This window comes from Festucalex cinctus, chromosome 12 (genome assembly GCF_051991245.1).
Source record: "Festucalex cinctus isolate MCC-2025b chromosome 12, RoL_Fcin_1.0, whole genome shotgun sequence".
Taxonomy (NCBI): domain Eukaryota; kingdom Metazoa; phylum Chordata; class Actinopteri; order Syngnathiformes; family Syngnathidae; genus Festucalex; species Festucalex cinctus.
In genome coordinates this window covers 5,014,501-5,033,103 of record NC_135422.1, presented here as the reverse complement: position 1 = coordinate 5,033,103, position 18,603 = coordinate 5,014,501, and the positions used below count along the sequence as shown (strand labels likewise).

Sequence of the window (18,603 nt, the reverse complement as noted above, 5' to 3'; positions counted from 1 at the left end):
TACACAATAATACTCTTAACACACATGATGCCACGTTTCGTTCATTTAATCAAACCACCAAATGAGATGATTTTGTAACAGAACATTTGGGATTGTCAAAAACAGAACCATTTGCATACACACATAACTAAATCAACTACACATGAATAAATCGTACTTCAAATATACTAAACACAACGTATACTTACAATTTTATAACAAGGAAATGCAAAACGCAGAAAAATAAACTTATTTTGATACATTAAAAAAAATTCAAAAATAAATTAAGTTTTCATAACTCAGTGTGATTAAAAATTATAAAATTCACAAACTGTCATTGGTTGAGAACTAAACATGACTAACGGTATAGAAAACGAAAAGGACCTGTTATTTTTCTTCCACCAGGTAACACTGAAACATACTCCGCTCATCTCTTGCAGTCTTTGACAATGTTGGTGCACTGGCCAGACACTTTATTAGATACACATTAGGCACAATTCAATTAAACACAAATTATTATTTAGAGTTTTGAGTGACACTATCAAAAAGTGTTTGCAACATACCACATTGAGTCACACCTCAAATTAAAGGTCTTTGCGAGGGCTTTCCGTATATGACATTATAAAGTCAATATTCGCTTCTTTTAGGACAGAATGACCCAGAAACTCCTTTTTGCTGGGAAATATAACCAATCCCCACAAAAATGTTTGGTATTCAGCACAGACAGTAGGTGAATTTGACCTTTATATGTCATTCAATTGAGCGTTATTACATTTGCACAGACAGAAATTTGAAATTGGATTGCCTCAGATTGCGAAGGTGTACCTAATATTTTGGCCATTTAGTGTGATTCCAAAACAGATAGTGGTCAGCATTCCAAAACACGAAGCATCTTTGACAAAAGGACAACCTGAGTAGGACCTAACGAGCCCTTTTGTACACCTCCAGTACCATTTTGAAGATGAAACGCGAGCTCCGGCCACCTTCCTCGCAAGCGAGACCTTTTCCATCGGGCCGCAACGAGCTGCATTCATTCACACTCGCACCAAACACAACTCCTCGTCCTTTTTTAAATTAAGTGCACAGGCAAGGACTGGCGGATCTTTAGTGGTGTGAGAGTCTGACAACTTTGGACACAAAAAAAAAAATAATACAAAATAAAAAGCGACAGCACCAAATGTCATCATGTTGTCTTGTGACTGGCCAATTTGGGGTGGTTTTCCCCTGACAACGTCCCGCCGTGAAAATTGTTCTGGATCCGCTAACACTGGAAATGAATGTGTTGATGCTGATGCACTTTGCCGTCCACGTGGGAGTGCGAGTGCGTGTGCGTGTGAATGTCAGTGTAGATTTTCGGATAGATCTTGGCGGCGCCTCCCTGGTTGAGGAGGAGCTGCTGCTGCTGCTGCTGCTGCTGCTGCTGCTGCGCCAGGTACTCCTCGTAGTTCAGGGAGCTCACGCAGTCTTTGTCCGGGCTGGACGAGCCGGACGACGGCGCGGCGCAGCCTCGCTCCCGCTCTCGACACGGCGGGACCCGGTGAGGTACGGCGGCGGCGGCGGAGGCGGCGGCGGTGGAAGTGGGGCTGCCGGGAGGCGGGCACTGCTTTCGACTCTGGCAGAACCAGAGCAACACGGTGCCGAAGATGAAGACGATTCCGGCGGGGATGCCGATGATGACCGGCCACGGGAGCGAGCTGGAGGCCGCGGGAAAGATGGGCATGATGGGGGGCTTGGTGTCTGGAAAAAAAGGGGGCGAAAATGTCCACGTTTGTTGATCAATAAAGTTATTTCACACAGTGATATAAAACCTGACTTTTTTTTTTCGGATAGATTTGTACCTTTTACTACATTACATCAATTTACATTCTGCTCACTACTTTACAGATATTTATTTATTATTATTATTATTATTATTATTATTATTATATACTTGCACATTTGGTGTAAGCTTTTGCCATTGCTCTGTGCTCACCTGTATTATATGAATTTATTTGTAGTGCAATATTCTTTGGCCAAATTCAAAACTCATTTGCTCCCAAAAACGTGTAAATACGTTCTATTTTAAATGTTTCAATTCTCCCAAAGACGTATTTATACGTTTATGTTTTGTTTTGTTTTTTTAATGCTAGAGCATACAGAATTTTTGTGCAGCCTCTCAACTGCAAAGAGCGGTTGAAGAAATGGTAGTTATTACACAAACGGCCAGCAGGTGGCAGCAGAGCAAAAGAGATCAACCAGGGCCATGTTGGAAAAAAAAGCTCTATTACTCAGAATTCTAAATAGATTTGTGAATATTGATTAAACTTGGCTATATTCTAATGCTAATTGCTGCAAAACGGGAACAGATAGAAATCTACTTTTTTTTTTCCTGATGAAAGAAGAGACTTTAATCTTTCTTTTGGTAGGTTCCATGTTTTCATAGCAATAGAACACAATATTCTGTGGGCCTTGCAAAATCAGTCAAAATCCAGTAAAACAGCTGGCGAAGGGGGTTGCTTCAGTGAAAATGGCTGGAAGTGAATGAGTTAAAACTCCTTTAATATTGAACATGCTCACTTTGCAGCATTAAAAAAACTTTATATTAACTCAAAATTAACACACTCATTTTGACACCCCTAATTTTAATATCTCGACAGACAGTGGCAAGGGAAATCCAGTTCCATGTTGTTCGAGGTTCAATAAATAAATACAGAATAATTTTTGTGCCCTTCTAAAAATCTTATTTTTTTGCATCGTTCGCCCACTTTAATATTTGACAAACCCAAGTAAACATAAAATGCAGTTTTTAAATGGAAATTTGATTTATTAAGGGGGGAAACAAATATGTCTGTCATGACTGTGTTTTGTTTGGGGCAAGTGTCCGATTTCAAATGATGCAAACAGCATGTAACCAGCAACGAGTTTCAACTGGTCAGAAGCTATGTGATGTCAGAAGCTATGTGATGTCAGGGTTACCCACATGTCTGGCCACAGCCAATCAGATCCATTCGCTGTCTATTTAAGTCTGACAGAGAAGTGCGTTTTCGCCAAATTATTCTTGTCCCTCTGCGGACCTCCGCAACCCAAGTTAGCTCCACGTCTCTTGATCCTTGATACATTCTCATTGTTTCTGGTCTCATCGCGAGTACATTCCGCATATACAAGGATTGTTATGCGAACAAAGTGTGAAAATCTTATTTGTGTCTGCGTTTTTGCGATCCAATCCCAGAGCATAACAATTTCGAAGCTACATGTTGAGTGAACGAAGGTCATTTCCGGGCGCTCACCTGGCAGCACAGTGAGGAATGCGCTGCGGACGCTGTACCCCATGGTGTTGGCGCCTAAGCAGATGTACATGCCGGCGTCGTCCTCCTTGGCGCGGGTAATGAGCAGCTTGTTGAGGTAGGAGCCGTCGGGCCGCGACCACACCTCCCCCGTGGGCAGCACCACGAAGCGGTGGTCTCCCACTTCGATGGTGGAGTTGTAGCGGCTCTCCTCGTTGGTCTCCACGAGCTTCAGCCACTGGATCACCGGCTTGACGTCGCTGCGCACTTTGCACTGGAACGACGTGGTGCCGCCGTAGTCCACCGTGGTGTTGAGAGGGTGAGTGCCCGTCAGAACCGGTTTGGAGTTGGTCCTCTCTGCAGATAAATAGAGACATGTTTTGTTTTTTTAAAGTGGCGGATGTTCTGCGGATGCGACACGGAGTTTGGCCTCGGGTTTACGAGGATGGAGAAGCACATGTAACGTCATAAGTACGTGTGATTAGTTTCCTCTCTTTCTGTGCTCCCGGTTGTACAGTGCAGGCAGCTGGCCTTTAATCAGAACCAGATTGGGTGGCGGGTCTTTGAGTTGTACCCGCCCCCCCGAGGCTTCCTCAATGTGCTTTTCATAGACGTGACTGCAGTCAAGATTTGATCACCAGTCAGGAGTGCGTACAGTAGATAAATAAATAATAATAAATAAATTGCCAAAAAACACTGTGGCAATTGTTTTGATATTTTAAGAAGTTGAAGCTGACATGAGTAGTGGTGACGATTCATCGCATTTTTGTGCAAGTAAGCGACAGACGTGCAGCTTTTGTACATTTACAGTTATGCTCGTAAATTGCAGAACATCTGTCACACTCATTTACATATTTTAACACAGATGTCAGCAGTGGTGCGATACTCACGTATGACCTCCACTTTATACGTAGCGTTGATTTCTCCCGCCCGATTGGACACCCTGCAGGTGTACCTGCCGCTGTGCTCGGGCATCAGGTTCTTCAGGGTCAGGGTCCACTTGTTCTGGCGACCCTCGCCGACCTCCTGCCCGCTCAGCGGCTGCTCGTCCTTCAGCCATACGATGTCCGGCCGAGGCGTCCCGCTGGCCGTGCATTTGAGGCGAACCGAGCTGCCCACCGGCCGGGCTATCACTCGCTTTCTCATCTTCGCGGGCTGGGTAAAGCGGGGGCGCACTGATGATCACAAAACAAAGGGAAGATCTCATTTCGCTAATAAATCATTACTTATCCGATTATTTTTGTTGCACGGTGCAATACTTACCAAGCTTTTCTGACAAGCCATCAGAACCATGCTCTGAATGTGCTCTATCAAAAACAGCCAGTCTGGTCCTATCAGAACCTGAGTCATCTGGCGAAACAACAGGAAAGCATTAAGTGAAAGTGTTAAAGCGATACTTTACTTATCTTCATTATTTTTGCCATTTGCTGTCGCCTGAAAATGACATCACAGTTCCTCAGAGGTCAGGTGACGACTAAATGGCAATTATAAACATTTTAAGGGGGATATCAATTGAAAATTTTCCATCGAGGCTTGGTCCTTATCTCCTCAACCCCACAATAGTGAAGCCTTATTGCATATAAAGAAATATCTAGGACAGGGGTCAGCAATCTTTACTGTCTTAAGAGCCATTTTTGGCCAAATAAATAACAAAAATAATCTGTTTGGAGCTGCAAAACATTTGAACATTGTGATGAAGGAAACAAGTGTGTTAGTGTTAGTCGAATGTAATGAGGGCCCAAAGAGCTCATTTGAGCGGCACCACAACACAAAAATATGCAGCATCCAATATGTAGAGATTCTTCTACCTCTTGTCTTCTGTTTTTGGATTGTTTTGTTGGTGCAATTTTTCATAAATTTTTAGATATTTCTGTCTCTCTGCCAAATTTCTGACATTTTTTGGCAATTTTATGACCATATCATGGTCATTATCTGCCTCTCATTCTTTTATGGCTTTTTTTTTTTTTTTTACATTTCTTTCTGCCCTTTTTGTCTCAATTTTGTCAATTTGTGGACATTTTATGGTAATTTGGGGGATTTCTACTTTTGTTTTTGGACATTTTATAGTTACTTTTTGAACATTTTGTTTTCTGCATTTTTTAAAATGAATTTTCTGTAGGGATGCACCGATCGATCGGCAGGCCGATTTCCTTAATTTTGGAAGATCGGTGATCGGCCGATCTCTTAAAAAATAAGCCAATCTTTTCCACCAATCTCGTCTCCATCCTCAGAGGTCTGAAAAAGTCAACCACTGTCCTCTTCTGCTGAGATGATTAATAGGATTTTCATTTTTATTTGAGAGAACCACTTCACGTGCAGTTAAAACAACCCGTTTGTTTTATTTCGCCGATATTGTTCAACGTTTGCCTATAAGCGACATATACTACATCTTAGTCCGGTTGTATTAGATGGAAAAAGAGGCCCTCAGTGACCTTGATCAAGACCTCCAAGTTGCCCCCAAGGAGCCTGTTGCCACCTCACATGGCAGCCCCCGCCATCGGCCTGTTAATAACGCAACGTTGTAAAGTGCAGTACCGTGAAAGTAAAGAAGGCGCCAAATTTCCCATTCAAATGACGTTCCGACAGCATCAGCCATGCAAGCACCTTCTTGGCGCCATCTCTGTGAATTCAGCATTTCTGCACATAGCAGGAGCATGCTCGGGTCAGACTGGTGGCAAGTAATCTGATCCGTTTTTTCACGAGCATAATTCCACCGGAGACAGCTGTGGAGTTGATGTCACCGGCTGACATCATGCGAGCGCAGTTAAGACGCGGCTTATGGAAAGTATAATGAGTGAAACCCAATCGACCGTTTGGGATGCGTATCGACCTTTTCAATTGGGAAGTGATGAATTCAAAGGAGCCCGTCCACAACGATCTCCATCTGAAATAGATGCTAAGTAGATGATTGATCAAGAGAGGATTGGGTATGCGGGCAAAAGTCTTGAGAATAGATACGGACAATTCTTCGTGAAATGGTGCCTTTTTCAGATTGCAAGTTTCACAGTTCCTTCAACAGATCAACTATTCTAGAGCACTTTAAAACAACCACCACTTTTTTCTTAAGATGAAACTGAAGGGCAGCAGATGCTATGAAAACAGAAAAGGCCCCAGAATTGAACCCTGTGGAACACCACATGTTCTGAATTCATGTTGCACATATTCGTCCGATTACTTTCTATTCCCTGCAGCACAGATAGGCCAAGCAATGTAGCGTGATCACCTGCAAGTGGCATCATCACAAATCATTTGCGTCGGGTATGTGTCTGACTCGGGTTTGATCTAACCCAAGTTAAGAACCACTGGTTTCGGGGCTTTATCTTGAGTTTTATGACACTAATAGTTCATTCACACTTTGCTCAAGATCGCCTGAATGGTTTTGAGATTTTACAAAAATTTAAGATGCCGTATGCCGGATGTAGCAAAAGCAGCCCCAGAACATAACCAAGACTCCTTTAACGTTTATCAGTAGATGTTCTTTTCTTTGTATGATTTATTTTTGAGGCCTTTTGTGACTTGCCAAAAATCTCCCGTTTGTGTCATCTTTCCAAAGGACATTCTCCCAGAAGCTTTGTGGGTTTTGGACCAGCAATTTTGTCATTGTGTACAGTGTAACACTGAGGCGAGATAACATTTGGAGCTCATGTTTTTGCAGTGCAGTCTGTGTGCCAAGGGAAAAAGTATCAGAACAGTCAGTGCTTTAAACGGGAACTCAACATTAAACATTTCATGACAATCATATATTATCTATGACCTCACTAGTCTTAATGACATTCCGATTAATTTGAGCTATGCGGCAAAATCCAGCCATTTTTCCATCTCAGGGGGCGGGCCATTTTGCTACCTGCTGTCGGGTGAAAATGACATCACAGTTACTCAGGGCTCAAGCAACGACCAATCACAACTCACCTGTTTTCTGACGTTTTCTTGAGACGTGACTGTGATGTCATTTTCACTCGGCAAAATGGCCGCCTTCTGATATCAACTGGATTTTGCTGCTTAATTCATATTCCACTCATGCAGAATGAACCAGAATATCATATTTAGACTAGTTTTGCTGCATAGCACACGACTTCCCCTTTAAAAACTTTTCAGACGTTACTTCGCCACATGCTGGAGTTGTTTCGATACAGTTTGGCACGCTCCAATACCTCGCAAGGTTCCACTGGGTCAGGTAAAGCGACCAGATGTGACTCCTAACCCCCCCCCTCGTCGTCCCTCCACCTCCTGAAACCCTGAAAGCTCGGGAGGGTTGTAGGTACAAACCCTCCTTTGTTTGTCCCCTGCAGCACCAGGCCTCGCCATGATGTCACGGCTATTTGAAGGGCCTTCAACTAGCCAACGATAATAACCCATTCCTTTCAAAACATTCTGCACTGGAAGAAATCTCCCTCTGTTGCTCACTTCGGCGCTCCACATTCCTCCCGGTTCCTGAACCTCCCAATCCAAACAGAACATGGTCCCTCATTGCCGGGGTTTCTTTTGACCGTTTTCCCTCCCACCCCAGAACTCCATTTCCTTTCAACGTTTTGGCAAATTTTGGGAAACAATGGTGCTCTTTATGCACAATTTATTGCTAACCTTGTCACTACTGTCTTTACACGATATTGGCTGACTAGGCTGTAGACAGGTGATGCACTGCAAATTTAAGCCATCTAACCTAGACTTAAAGACTTATTGATCTTGTTATGAGAATTATTTACTATACAAGAGCAGAATTTCTAAGATTATTAATCTTGTTTTAAGCTTATTTTCTTTTATTTCTTACTTAGTTTGTAAACCCTAAAATTAGTTAATTTTCACGCATAATAAGCTAAAATGCTGTAAGTCTATGTTCACAAAAAAAAAAAAAATCAGCCATATCAAGCCATAGTCTTCTTTGTCCTGTTTTGAGAATTATATACTTTGCAAGAGCAGAATTTCCAAGATTATTAATCTTTTTTTAAGATTATTTTGTAAGCAATTTCCTGGTCATACTTACTAAGCTCATTTGCCCTCTTTCTAGTGAACAGGCCAACAGCTCCGTGGTCTAACGGTAGAGTGTCTACACTCAGACACGGAGGTTGTGGGTTCGATTCCAGGCTGAGTCAGACCAAATGCAATTAAAAATGGTGCCATCTCCCTGCTTGACAGTCAACTTAAAGTACAAATAAAAAGTGTTTATGGCCAATTTTAAGATTTAATTGCTAGCTTTGTTACTTAGAATAAGCGCATACAGCTTATTTTAAGATTTAAAATCCTTGATTTGTTGCTTAGAATAAGTGTTTTAAGCTCATTTTAAGATTAATATAGAGCTACACATTTTTCTTATTTCAGGAAATCTAAGTAAGTAAAATTATCTTACTGCACTGGCAGATAATTTCTTTAAAAAAAAAAAAAGTGTATTTTATCTCATATTAAGCAGACGTGTTTTTGCAGCGTGCCCATTCATTGCCATTTCAGCAATTAATAGCGATAATTTGTTTAACTTCACAGCAAAGTGAATTATTAATTTAGATGAATAGGTTAAGCACAGGGCGGCACGGTAGTCGAGTGGTTAGCACGTCCGCTTCCCAGTTCTGAGGTCTCCGGTTCGAGTTCAGGCTCGGACCTTCCTGGGTGGAGTTTGCATGTTCTCCCCGTGCCCGCGTGGGTCTTCTCCGGGTACTCCGGTCTCCTCCCACATTCCAAAGACATGCATGGCAGGTTAATTGGGCGCTCCGAATTGTCCCTAGGTGTGCGTGTGAGTGTGGATGGTTGTTCGTCTCTGTGTGCCCTGCGATTGGTTGGCAACCAGTCCAGGGTGTCCCCCGCCTACTGCCCAGAGCCAGCTGAGATAGGCGCCAGCAGCCCCTGCGACCCTTGTGAGGAATAAGCGGTCAAGAAAATGGATGGATGGATGGAGGTTAAGCACAAAATGGCTGTCTAAAAGTTCAGGAGTCATGAATCAGGAACATGAGTACATGTAGAAAAAAAAAAAAAAAAGAGCTTAAAACGCAATCCGCCTTGAATCCCTCGCATGCTCTTGTTACAGTGTTTGGGGGGGGGGGGGCTGACGCCATCCGCTCCCACTTCATTCACAAATCCAGCTACAGGAAACAGGTCCCTGGCCTCATGTGCCAGCTGAATCACAGGAAAAAGCCCGGATGATGTGGGGCCACAATGAGCTCCAGATGTTGATGGCGACAATATAATCCAAGGGGAAAGTTCATCACACTCCACTTCCACAGGTGATCAGGGACACACAAGGACAGATTGTTTAGCCTGAAATCATCACCGGCGTGGAGGAGAAAACAGAAACGCTATCAGCTCTCAATTATTCTCCAGTTTATTGCTAATAAAATCCACACATAAACACGACGGGCCTATGTTTATGTGTCTTCCCGGAGGTTGCTGCAGGCATGGCTGTATCCTGGAGGGGGAGCCTGGAAGTGATGGGGGCAGTTGTCAGGAGACCACCCTAAACAGGCCTAAACAGCCAGCTGGAGGGATTGAGGAGGCGCCGTGTAGCACCGACTGACCAGATTCTTCAGATAGCTTTAGGGAGGACAGGCTGTCCGCGGCAGATGGGGGGGGGGACCCACCTCCCCGCCTTCCACCCAACCACTCACATCCAAACCGATGAGCCGATGCATCTTTATCTACTCTTGCATACTTTTGCTGCAGAATCGCCTGAATATGCTCTGATCATATTCAACATTTTTGTTTTAGGTCTTCAATTTAAACAGCTGCTAGGATTTCATTAGCTTTTTGTTGTTTTCTCTGTGATACTATGATAATAACAAACTGATGCGCTAGCTACTGTTGTGTAAACTCCAATGCGGAATGCCGCTAAAGTCGTACAATTTAGAGTAAAATCAATATTTTCACACAAACGTGACCCTAATGAAGATTAGCAGTTGAGGTGTTAAAAATTAATCGATTCATCTACAACTAAAGGATTTCAAAATGAATCGACATCTATTTGAATAATTGTTTAGAATCATTGTTTAAGTTAAAATTGTCCAGATCCTCTGATTTCAGTAATTTGATTAAACAATCAAAATAAGACATTTGCAAACATCTGTTTTTACTTTGGAAAACAATCACCGAACCAGTAACTGAATCAGCTTAAAAAAGTTTGGTCAATTTTTCTCGTGTGATATTGCTTAATTGCTGTTTATTTGTTTTTAATCACAAAAACATACCAAAACAATTATTTGTTCATAAACAGTAATTAATAAATGTTTTTTTTTAATACACTTGAATACAGAATGAAATTTTATCTGATTAATTGATAGAAAAATCGATAGAATAAATGGATTCCCTAGTTAGAAAATGGATAGATACATAAGTGGGTATCTAAATAATTTATTTTGTACGCCATCTTTTGGAGTAATACCGAGCACCCTACATCTTGAGCTATGACTCCTCTCTTTTCATAGTCTCCACTGGGCTTTCCTCTGAAGATTAGTGCACCACTAGAAAATATCTATATTGATCCTCTTAATAAAATGCGGCCATCGAATTAAAAAATAAATAAATAAAATAAAAAAAATAATACAAAAATTGGAGCAGGCCAATCAACTGGACCTTCAAGCAGGCTTAATATGACACGCTGTTGGTGTCGTGTGATCAATTCAGAATTAGCTCCACTTAAAAGTGTTTAGAAAACCCCCGAATGGCCTTTATGTGATGACGTAAACAAGGCCGACTTTGATGATATGCGGCGTAGCGCAAGCGCACGACGAACCTTGACATTAAAGCTGGCTGTATGCCCCAACCGCAAGCTTTCATTTTAGCACAATCAGCAGACACCCCTTCTTTGAACTCCTGAGGGAGACTGGAAATAAACACGCGTCCACTCTATTCCCAACACACAAGACCGCTTTATTACTGTAACGCACCTTTTTTTTTTCTGACACGCTTCCACATCTGCCTGTTTATGGTTCCTCATCTAAGGCGAGCGACAGTGCACATTCTCTATCCCTAATTAGGCATCTTAGAGTAATTAGACTAAACACAGCCTTCACGCTCTGCTCCGCTCATTCATCATGCTCCGCTCCAGCCCAAAAGGAAATACACCCGCTGCACACACACACACAAACAGACACAAAGGCTGTCGGCGGCCACATTTCACCCTTTATACCTCATTCATCAGCTGTGAGACCGTCTGAAAACCAAGCTGCCCATTATTGACACTGACTGTGTTTCTTCTGGTGGCCCTCCTGCTGAGGGAGAGAGTAGCCTACGGAGGAGGAAGAGCTCCAGATCCATTTGATTCATCAAGGATGAAGTAGTATGAAACAATATCCCGCGCTGCTGTTGACTTTGGGCACTGAGAGGTAGCGGCTGTAACACACTCAACCAGGAAAGGATTCACCACTAAACCTCGGTAAAGCCACTTGCTCTCGACCTTCACCCTTGGGGGGGCGGGGTGTTGCCTTTTGATAAGTGATCCACAGCATGTTGAAATGCACAATAATAAGTTCTTATTTGACAACTAATAATACTACCAATAGCAGTTATCGGTTTTGGGCTGATACTTGGCCTTTCAAATCATCGGCACTCTTAGCTGCCCTTTTGTGGCCGTTTTACAATCAGGAACTCGAAATTCCAAATTAGAAGAATAGAAAACTGCCATTAATTGCATGCAATTTGAATGAAAAATGCAATATTGGAAATAAGGGTGTCGAAAATGGATGGATGGATCAGTGCGTTAATTTTGAGTTAATTTAACGCGCGATTAATAAACCCCTTACTTGGAAAGCATGTACTGGGGGAATTCCAGTCGCAACGCAGCAGACATGACCAAGTCAAAATTTAGCAGTAATAAACTGAATAATAATGCATATATTTGTGGAGACTGGGGACAAGGTGCATTTTACAATTTTAAAAATGTGCAGAATTTTACTTCATGTTAAAGATTAGAAAGCTCTTAATATGAAAAGAAAAAAAATGCACTGAGCTGTCACCGTCTTACAAATGCAATTATGCCCTATAGTGGCTGAAAAATAACCAACACAAATCAATATCACACTCGTTTTTTTTTTTGTTTTTTTTTTCTACATTACAGTGCATTTTATTTATTTTAACTCAATTTTATAAATTATAAAATTACTGTATCAATGACAAAAAGATGCAGCCATATTTCTAATACTTTAACATTTTTTTCCACTTTTATGTTAAGAATATGAAAACTTAATAAAAATATTTTATTGCACATTTTATTGTAGATTTAGAATGGATATAAAATTTGCAATTAATTGTGACCTACCTATTGAAATATCATGCGATTAATTATGATTAAAAATTTTAATCGCCTGACACCCCTTAATTGGAATATATAGGTCTTTCTTTTAAAATGATCCGTCATTGTTTTTATTGGAAAATTTTACAATGGATGGGTGGGCGGATGCAAGTACTAGTGGGATCAGTACTTGGTATCAGTATTGGTGACAATGATACTCAATCGTTGAGTATTTGTACTGATATCAGTCTGGAAAAAAAGTGGTATTGAAAATCCCTAATTTTCATTCAAAAAACGCAAATCCTGAACTAATTGAAGACTTTTAATTGCCCATATGTGCAAGTACTATATAAAATAGATGGTTATTATAAGACTTATTTTCGGGAACATAAAGCATAATAAAACTCATTCACCGCCATTGACGGTTATAGACGTAAAAAAAAAACAAAAAAATTAACTGAGCTGGCAGTGAATGAATTAGTGTCACATTATGGCCACTTGATGTGTTCTTTAAAGAAAAACTGTCCTCACCGATGACAATGAGGGTATAGTTGACGTTGACGCTGCCAAAGCCGTTCGTGGCTTTACAGATGTACGTGCCCGTGTCGTCCGCCTCCACCTCCTTGATCTTCAGACCCATGCGGAGGATACGGAAACGGATCCAGCCGCTGTGGATGTTGCGTCCATCTTTGGTCCACATGATGAGCGGCGGCGGATCTCCTTCCACCGGGCAAGGCAGCTTGATGGCATTCCCGAGGCGGACCGTCTGTCGGTGAACAACTTTCTCAGACACCCGGGGAGGTCCTGAGGATGTACACACACACATAAATCATAACCATCAACGCTCAGGAAGTAATACTTAAATGCTTGCTCTACAAAATAAATGTACCGGTAGTTTCAAAGAAGCATTACAAACAGGCTTATATATGCAGCCTAAACATTTTCATATCATATGAAAAGGATCACAGATAGATCTTTTCTTTTCATCTATGACCACTTCTAATGACAAGTACTTTACATACTCCAGTTCTGACCAGGGTGAAGTTCAACAACTTCCACTGAGGTGTCAAACTGACATACAGCAATAAAACATAGCAAGCAAGCAAAAAAAAAAAAAAAAAATGATCCTGTCATCCTGTTATACTCAAAATGGAAAATACAACTTGCAAATTTGACAATATAGCAAGTTTGCTGTAGCATGTGATCGGCAGATTTAATAAATTACAATTCAGGATAATTTAATTCATTTTGGAAAATCATTCACTGAATGAAATGTATTTTTTAAAGGAAAAAAAACTCAGTTTTACAGATTTGCTTGAGTACAAGGGTTCATTGTTGAAGCACGAGTCGAGCAAATGGAAAAAAATAACAGCTTGGTCAGGGGCAGATGGAATGAGAACGAGGTAATTTGTCATTTTCTTGTCTGATTACCCAGAAATGCTGAAACCAGATTGTAATAATTGGACAGGGCCTGTCGTCCACAGCCAGCACGGAGAGGGCAAAGTGTTCTGGCCCGACTTTTTGTGTAGCGTGCGAGAGATCAAAGCTGTTTTTGGGTGCACGGGGCGGGTCGCACTTCGGCGGACAGCAGCGGCTCTTAATTGGCCGGGGTCTGCTCCCTCAGATCTGGTGTAGTGAAGCGGGCTGAGACGCCCTGTGATGGTGTTAGGAGGCCTGCACCGCCGCTCGCACAACAACACCGGGCACCGAGCGAGCCCCAATCCTCAGCCCCGCCCCCCCGAAAGCTAAACAAAACCCTGAAATACTGAGCGGGCCAGACAGCCAATCAAATGCAACTAAACCCTATCGCTCGTCTGGGCCTCTGAACAAATGGCCCGCTCTGGTTGCAGTAAAAACAATGGGGAGGGTAAGTACACAAGGCTTCTCCCAATGCATACACATACACGCTCAAACAAACACACACAGTCACATTCCTCTGGTGCATTTCACACTTAATGGTAAACAACAACTTTATTGATGGGGCTACAAAAAAGGGGGAGGTGAGCCAGGTAATTCCATCTGGTTGTTTCATCCGTCACATTGCCGACAGATGGATGGGAGCGGCATGTGCAACATCTGCGTTAAGCAAAAAAAAAATAAAAAAATTTTTTTTGATATAGGTGACTCACATACTGTACAGTACATATACTAAGTTGAAAAGCATGCTCATTTGCAGCCATGCATTCTATCACACTAGTATACAGGAAATTGGAAGTGTCAGCTTTACGTCTGTGAAGAAAACGCAACCACAGTTTTTTTGGCTGTTGTCAGCTGGCCCATGTCTCACCCTTCTCCCACCACAGTGGAACAGACGCACTGCTGTGTCTTCTTGAAGACCACAAATGGGTCACAGTGATGGTGACCTGATCTTGCTCAGTTCATGAGTTGATCCGCTAAGAATGAGTCAGATGTCTATATAAAAAATGCATACAATTCTTTATAAATCTCAGCAAATGGGCCACAGTTTTCTCAATCCAGCACTCCACTAGACTCCATGTTACTTTCAGATTAATGGCAGGATGTGAAGCAACAAAATATTCAGATTAATGGACCAATACAGATTAACTGATCATTGTTCCAAGTCTAATCAACGCACATCCGTTTCCAAAAGTTGGAAAACTTGGAACATGACGAAAATCGTAAGACTTAAAAGGGAAAGTCAATCCCACGACCAATCACAGGCCAGCTACAGAAAACAGGTGAGCTGCGATTGGTCGTTACCTGACCCCTGAGCAACTGTGATGTCATTTTCAGTCGACGGCATATGACAAAATGTCCGCCCCCTGAGATGGATAAAAACAGGTGGATTTTGCTGCTTAACTCATATTCCACAAATGCAATATTAAACTAGTGGAGGCACAGAAAAATTTTGGGTTGACTTCGCCTATAAAAGTTGCACAAATCGCCATCTTGTGTGACATCATGCGTGAAATTTTTTTTTTCCTTTTTTTTGTTGCACATACCAAAAAATGGACCAGCTTCAACAATGTGTACCAAGAGAAAAAAAATATAAGAATATACTTTACATTGGAAGTAAGGAGAAAGCAAGAAAAAGCACTACCTATACAAGTAAATATTGAGAGGCTAATGCTAAGTGCTAATGCTAACCACAACTAACATTTTACAATTAATTAGGATTTTACAGATCCCGTGTCTTCTTCCCACAATCCAGAAACATTCATGTTTGTCTAATTGAAGACCCTAAATTGTCCATAGATGGGGATATAAGTGTAAAAGGCTGTTTGTCTACATGTGGCCTGCAATTGGCTAGCAACCAGCCCAGGGCGTACCCAGCCACTCACCCAAAGTCAGCTGGGATATGCTCCAGCTCACCCACAACCCATTGAGTATAAGTGGTATATAAAATGGATGAATGGATGATTTCTTGTGCTGCTTTAACATCTAGAAAACTGGATGTCAAAAAGCTTCCCAGCATGGACCGTATACAACCTTGGAAGTTTCATTGAACTGTATACTCAGATCAGTGACTTTAACCAATGTTAAACTGCAATCACCCAACACAAATCTGGCATCTAATCCTCAATGATACATCGTGACTACAGTAGCACACTGTAATATTCCTTAAACATGTGTTTCCACTTCCAGTTACTGTCTTTCATCACTGTCATCCTTACTGTGGTGAAGATATGCTAAATGATATGGAATGCTATTTAGGACCCCTCCGGCTCCAGACGTTTATAAATGAGCCTAATGCACGAGAAGTTTTTGGCTGGTGCTCCAAGTGTTTGGAATGTGCAACAAATTATTTCCTCCCTCAATCTCTGCTCTTAAAAAAAAATTCTTTTGAACTCCCTTCTGAAAAACAAGGCAGAGTGAGGTGCCGAAATCAAGGACGTGGTTTGCATCACGTAATAAGTATTTGCGCTTGTGTGCATGACCGCTATCCTTTCTTCAGTAGGGTCTCTCCTCCGCCTCCTCCCTCTCAAGGACAGGTTCTCTTAACCTTGAAGTTGAAAGCGCCGAAACCACAGAGGCTCTCTGTGCACAACGGAATAACTTCTTTATCTGCATGACTGAAAGACACCCGAATGCAAAATTTAATCGTGGAATTCTGCTGAAAAATGAACCAGAGCTGCACTCTCCTCCTGTGTCCTGAAGTTGGTTCCTGAGCATATGGCCAACTACGCACCGTTTGTGATGAATGACAACATGCCAGCTACAAGTCAAACTGGCCGCTTAGTCAAACTATTAGAATTACTCGCCACTCTGTACGGAAACCGATACACGCGACCATATGGGCTTCCCCGTTTTGCGGCGCTGGTATGGAGCGCCTTATTATAGCCGGGCTCCATGTGTGAATGGAATCTTTCATAGTGCAGGAAGAGGAGGAGGGGGGGGCCTGGCGACTTACAGAATTAGCTCTGTTTGTGTTTTGCTCAGTTTGGTGACGGATTATTTTAAGAGAAAGGGCCACATTCAATAAGTTGCATTCTTGGGACATACTAAATATAGAGTTAAAGAGGGCTAATGACATGAAGAGATTAGAAGTCTGGGCATGTGTTTTGGGAAACGCAAATAAAAGAGGTTAAAAAACAGTCAAAATTTCAGAGAATGGAGTAACATTATTTATGAACACCTGTGGATCTGTAATGACGTGCAGATGCCATCCCCCAACACACACACACAAATTGTTATTCTAATCACTGCAAACATGTCAATAAAGGGTCGGCTTGGCCGCTGACAACTATTTTAATAACGAACACCTGAAACTTCAACAACTGGATAAAACTTGCAACACTGCTTGCCCCCATCCAGGACGTGGTTACTCAAACAACATCTGTAAACATCATCTCGTAAAAAAAGGATTTGTTCCTTAATCTGCAGCCAAGTGCAAGAATTTGTTGTGCATCCAAACTCTTTTTGTACACAGCCAAACTGCGGTGATTCATTACGATGATAAACGCTGCTGCAGTGTGTGTGTGAGCGTGTTCCTAATATGAAGTACGGCGAAATCTTCTATGTCAAACTCTTCTTGTAGTTGTACAATATGAAAAATAAACAAAAAGATAAGACTCTCAAGTCTCAAAAACTTTGCCATGTTCTACTCAACAGTGGAAATTTGACTTACAAGTTTAATTTGCTTTTGTGACCAAGCTCACAACTCAATTTGCATATCAAATCATAACCCTATTGACATAAATTAAAATGGCATTCATTCGTACAAAAAAAAGCATCATTTTGAATGTTTTAACTGGGCTAAACACACGGCCCAAAATGGTCGCATCTTGCCCCTAAAATATGAGATCAATGAGTTCAGATCAAATCACTTTTGTCATTGGAACAAAACTGGAGGGTACATGGCTCAAAAAGAAAACGTGATCGGCACACGCTGGAGACGAAGGTGCCAACTCAAGGGCATGAAACAGGGTCAGCCTCATGTTGCTAGCTCCCGCTAGCCCAACTGCCGCTCGATTCCTACTAGCAGCAGCGGCACCACAGAATAGAACAAAAAGTGCAGCGATGCAAAATGAAGCTTCGTCGCCAGATCATGTCCAATTATAACGCGGACAAGAACTGCATGTAAAGATTACAATATTCATCATAGATATTATAAGACAACACGCACTAACATCAAATATGTGTGCCTAGATTTTCTTCCATCACTCCTAAAATGTTAATTTAGTGGCTGCTGCACTCCTAGAAAAATAAACAATAAAAACGTTAGTCTGTAGCCCTGAGTTTTAATATTCATATTTATTAATATTGTAAAGACAACATAAAGAAATAAACTATGTTGGGACAAGCTGAGCCACAAAGAGTCAGCAAAATGGCTGGTCAGATTGACTGTGTGATTGAGTGTCTGCGATTGGCTGGCAACCAGTCCAGGGTGTACCCCTGCCTACTGCCCAAAGCCAGCTGAGATAGGCTCCAGCACCCCCCGCGACCCTTGTGAGGAACAAGAGGTCAAGAAAATGGATGATTGACTGTTTGTTCAATAAATGGCTTAAGTCCATTGGTGACAGTCACTCTCCGTTTTTCCCTCCTTGACTTGAGCAGTCTGAAGCTCACTTAAGTCAGATTTTGGATTCGCAACACAGCAAAAGAAATAAAAATAAAAATAAAAATCGACCAAGCGACGGCTCGTAACGTGAAAACCTCAAGCCAAGGTAACACTATATTTACTTTAAGGAT

The 18,603-nt window shown here is 41.8% G+C and overlaps 1 protein-coding gene across 1 annotated transcript in view; it reads right to left on the bottom strand.

Moving 5' to 3' along the window:
• Positions 1-30: 30 nt before the first annotated feature.
• Positions 31-18,603, bottom strand: part of LOC144032070 (fibroblast growth factor receptor-like 1) — a 31,795-nt gene continuing 13,222 nt past the window's right edge. Inside the window, exons 3-7 of the mRNA XM_077539730.1 lie at positions 12,982-13,254; positions 4,506-4,592; positions 4,133-4,417; positions 3,246-3,599; positions 31-1,716 (exon numbers count right to left, since the gene is read on the bottom strand). Coding sequence (XP_077395856.1) covers positions 1,241-1,716; positions 3,246-3,599; positions 4,133-4,417; positions 4,506-4,592; positions 12,982-13,254 — 1,475 coding nt within the window. The 3' untranslated portion in view covers positions 31-1,240. The remainder of the gene's footprint in view (positions 1,717-3,245; positions 3,600-4,132; positions 4,418-4,505; positions 4,593-12,981; positions 13,255-18,603) is intronic.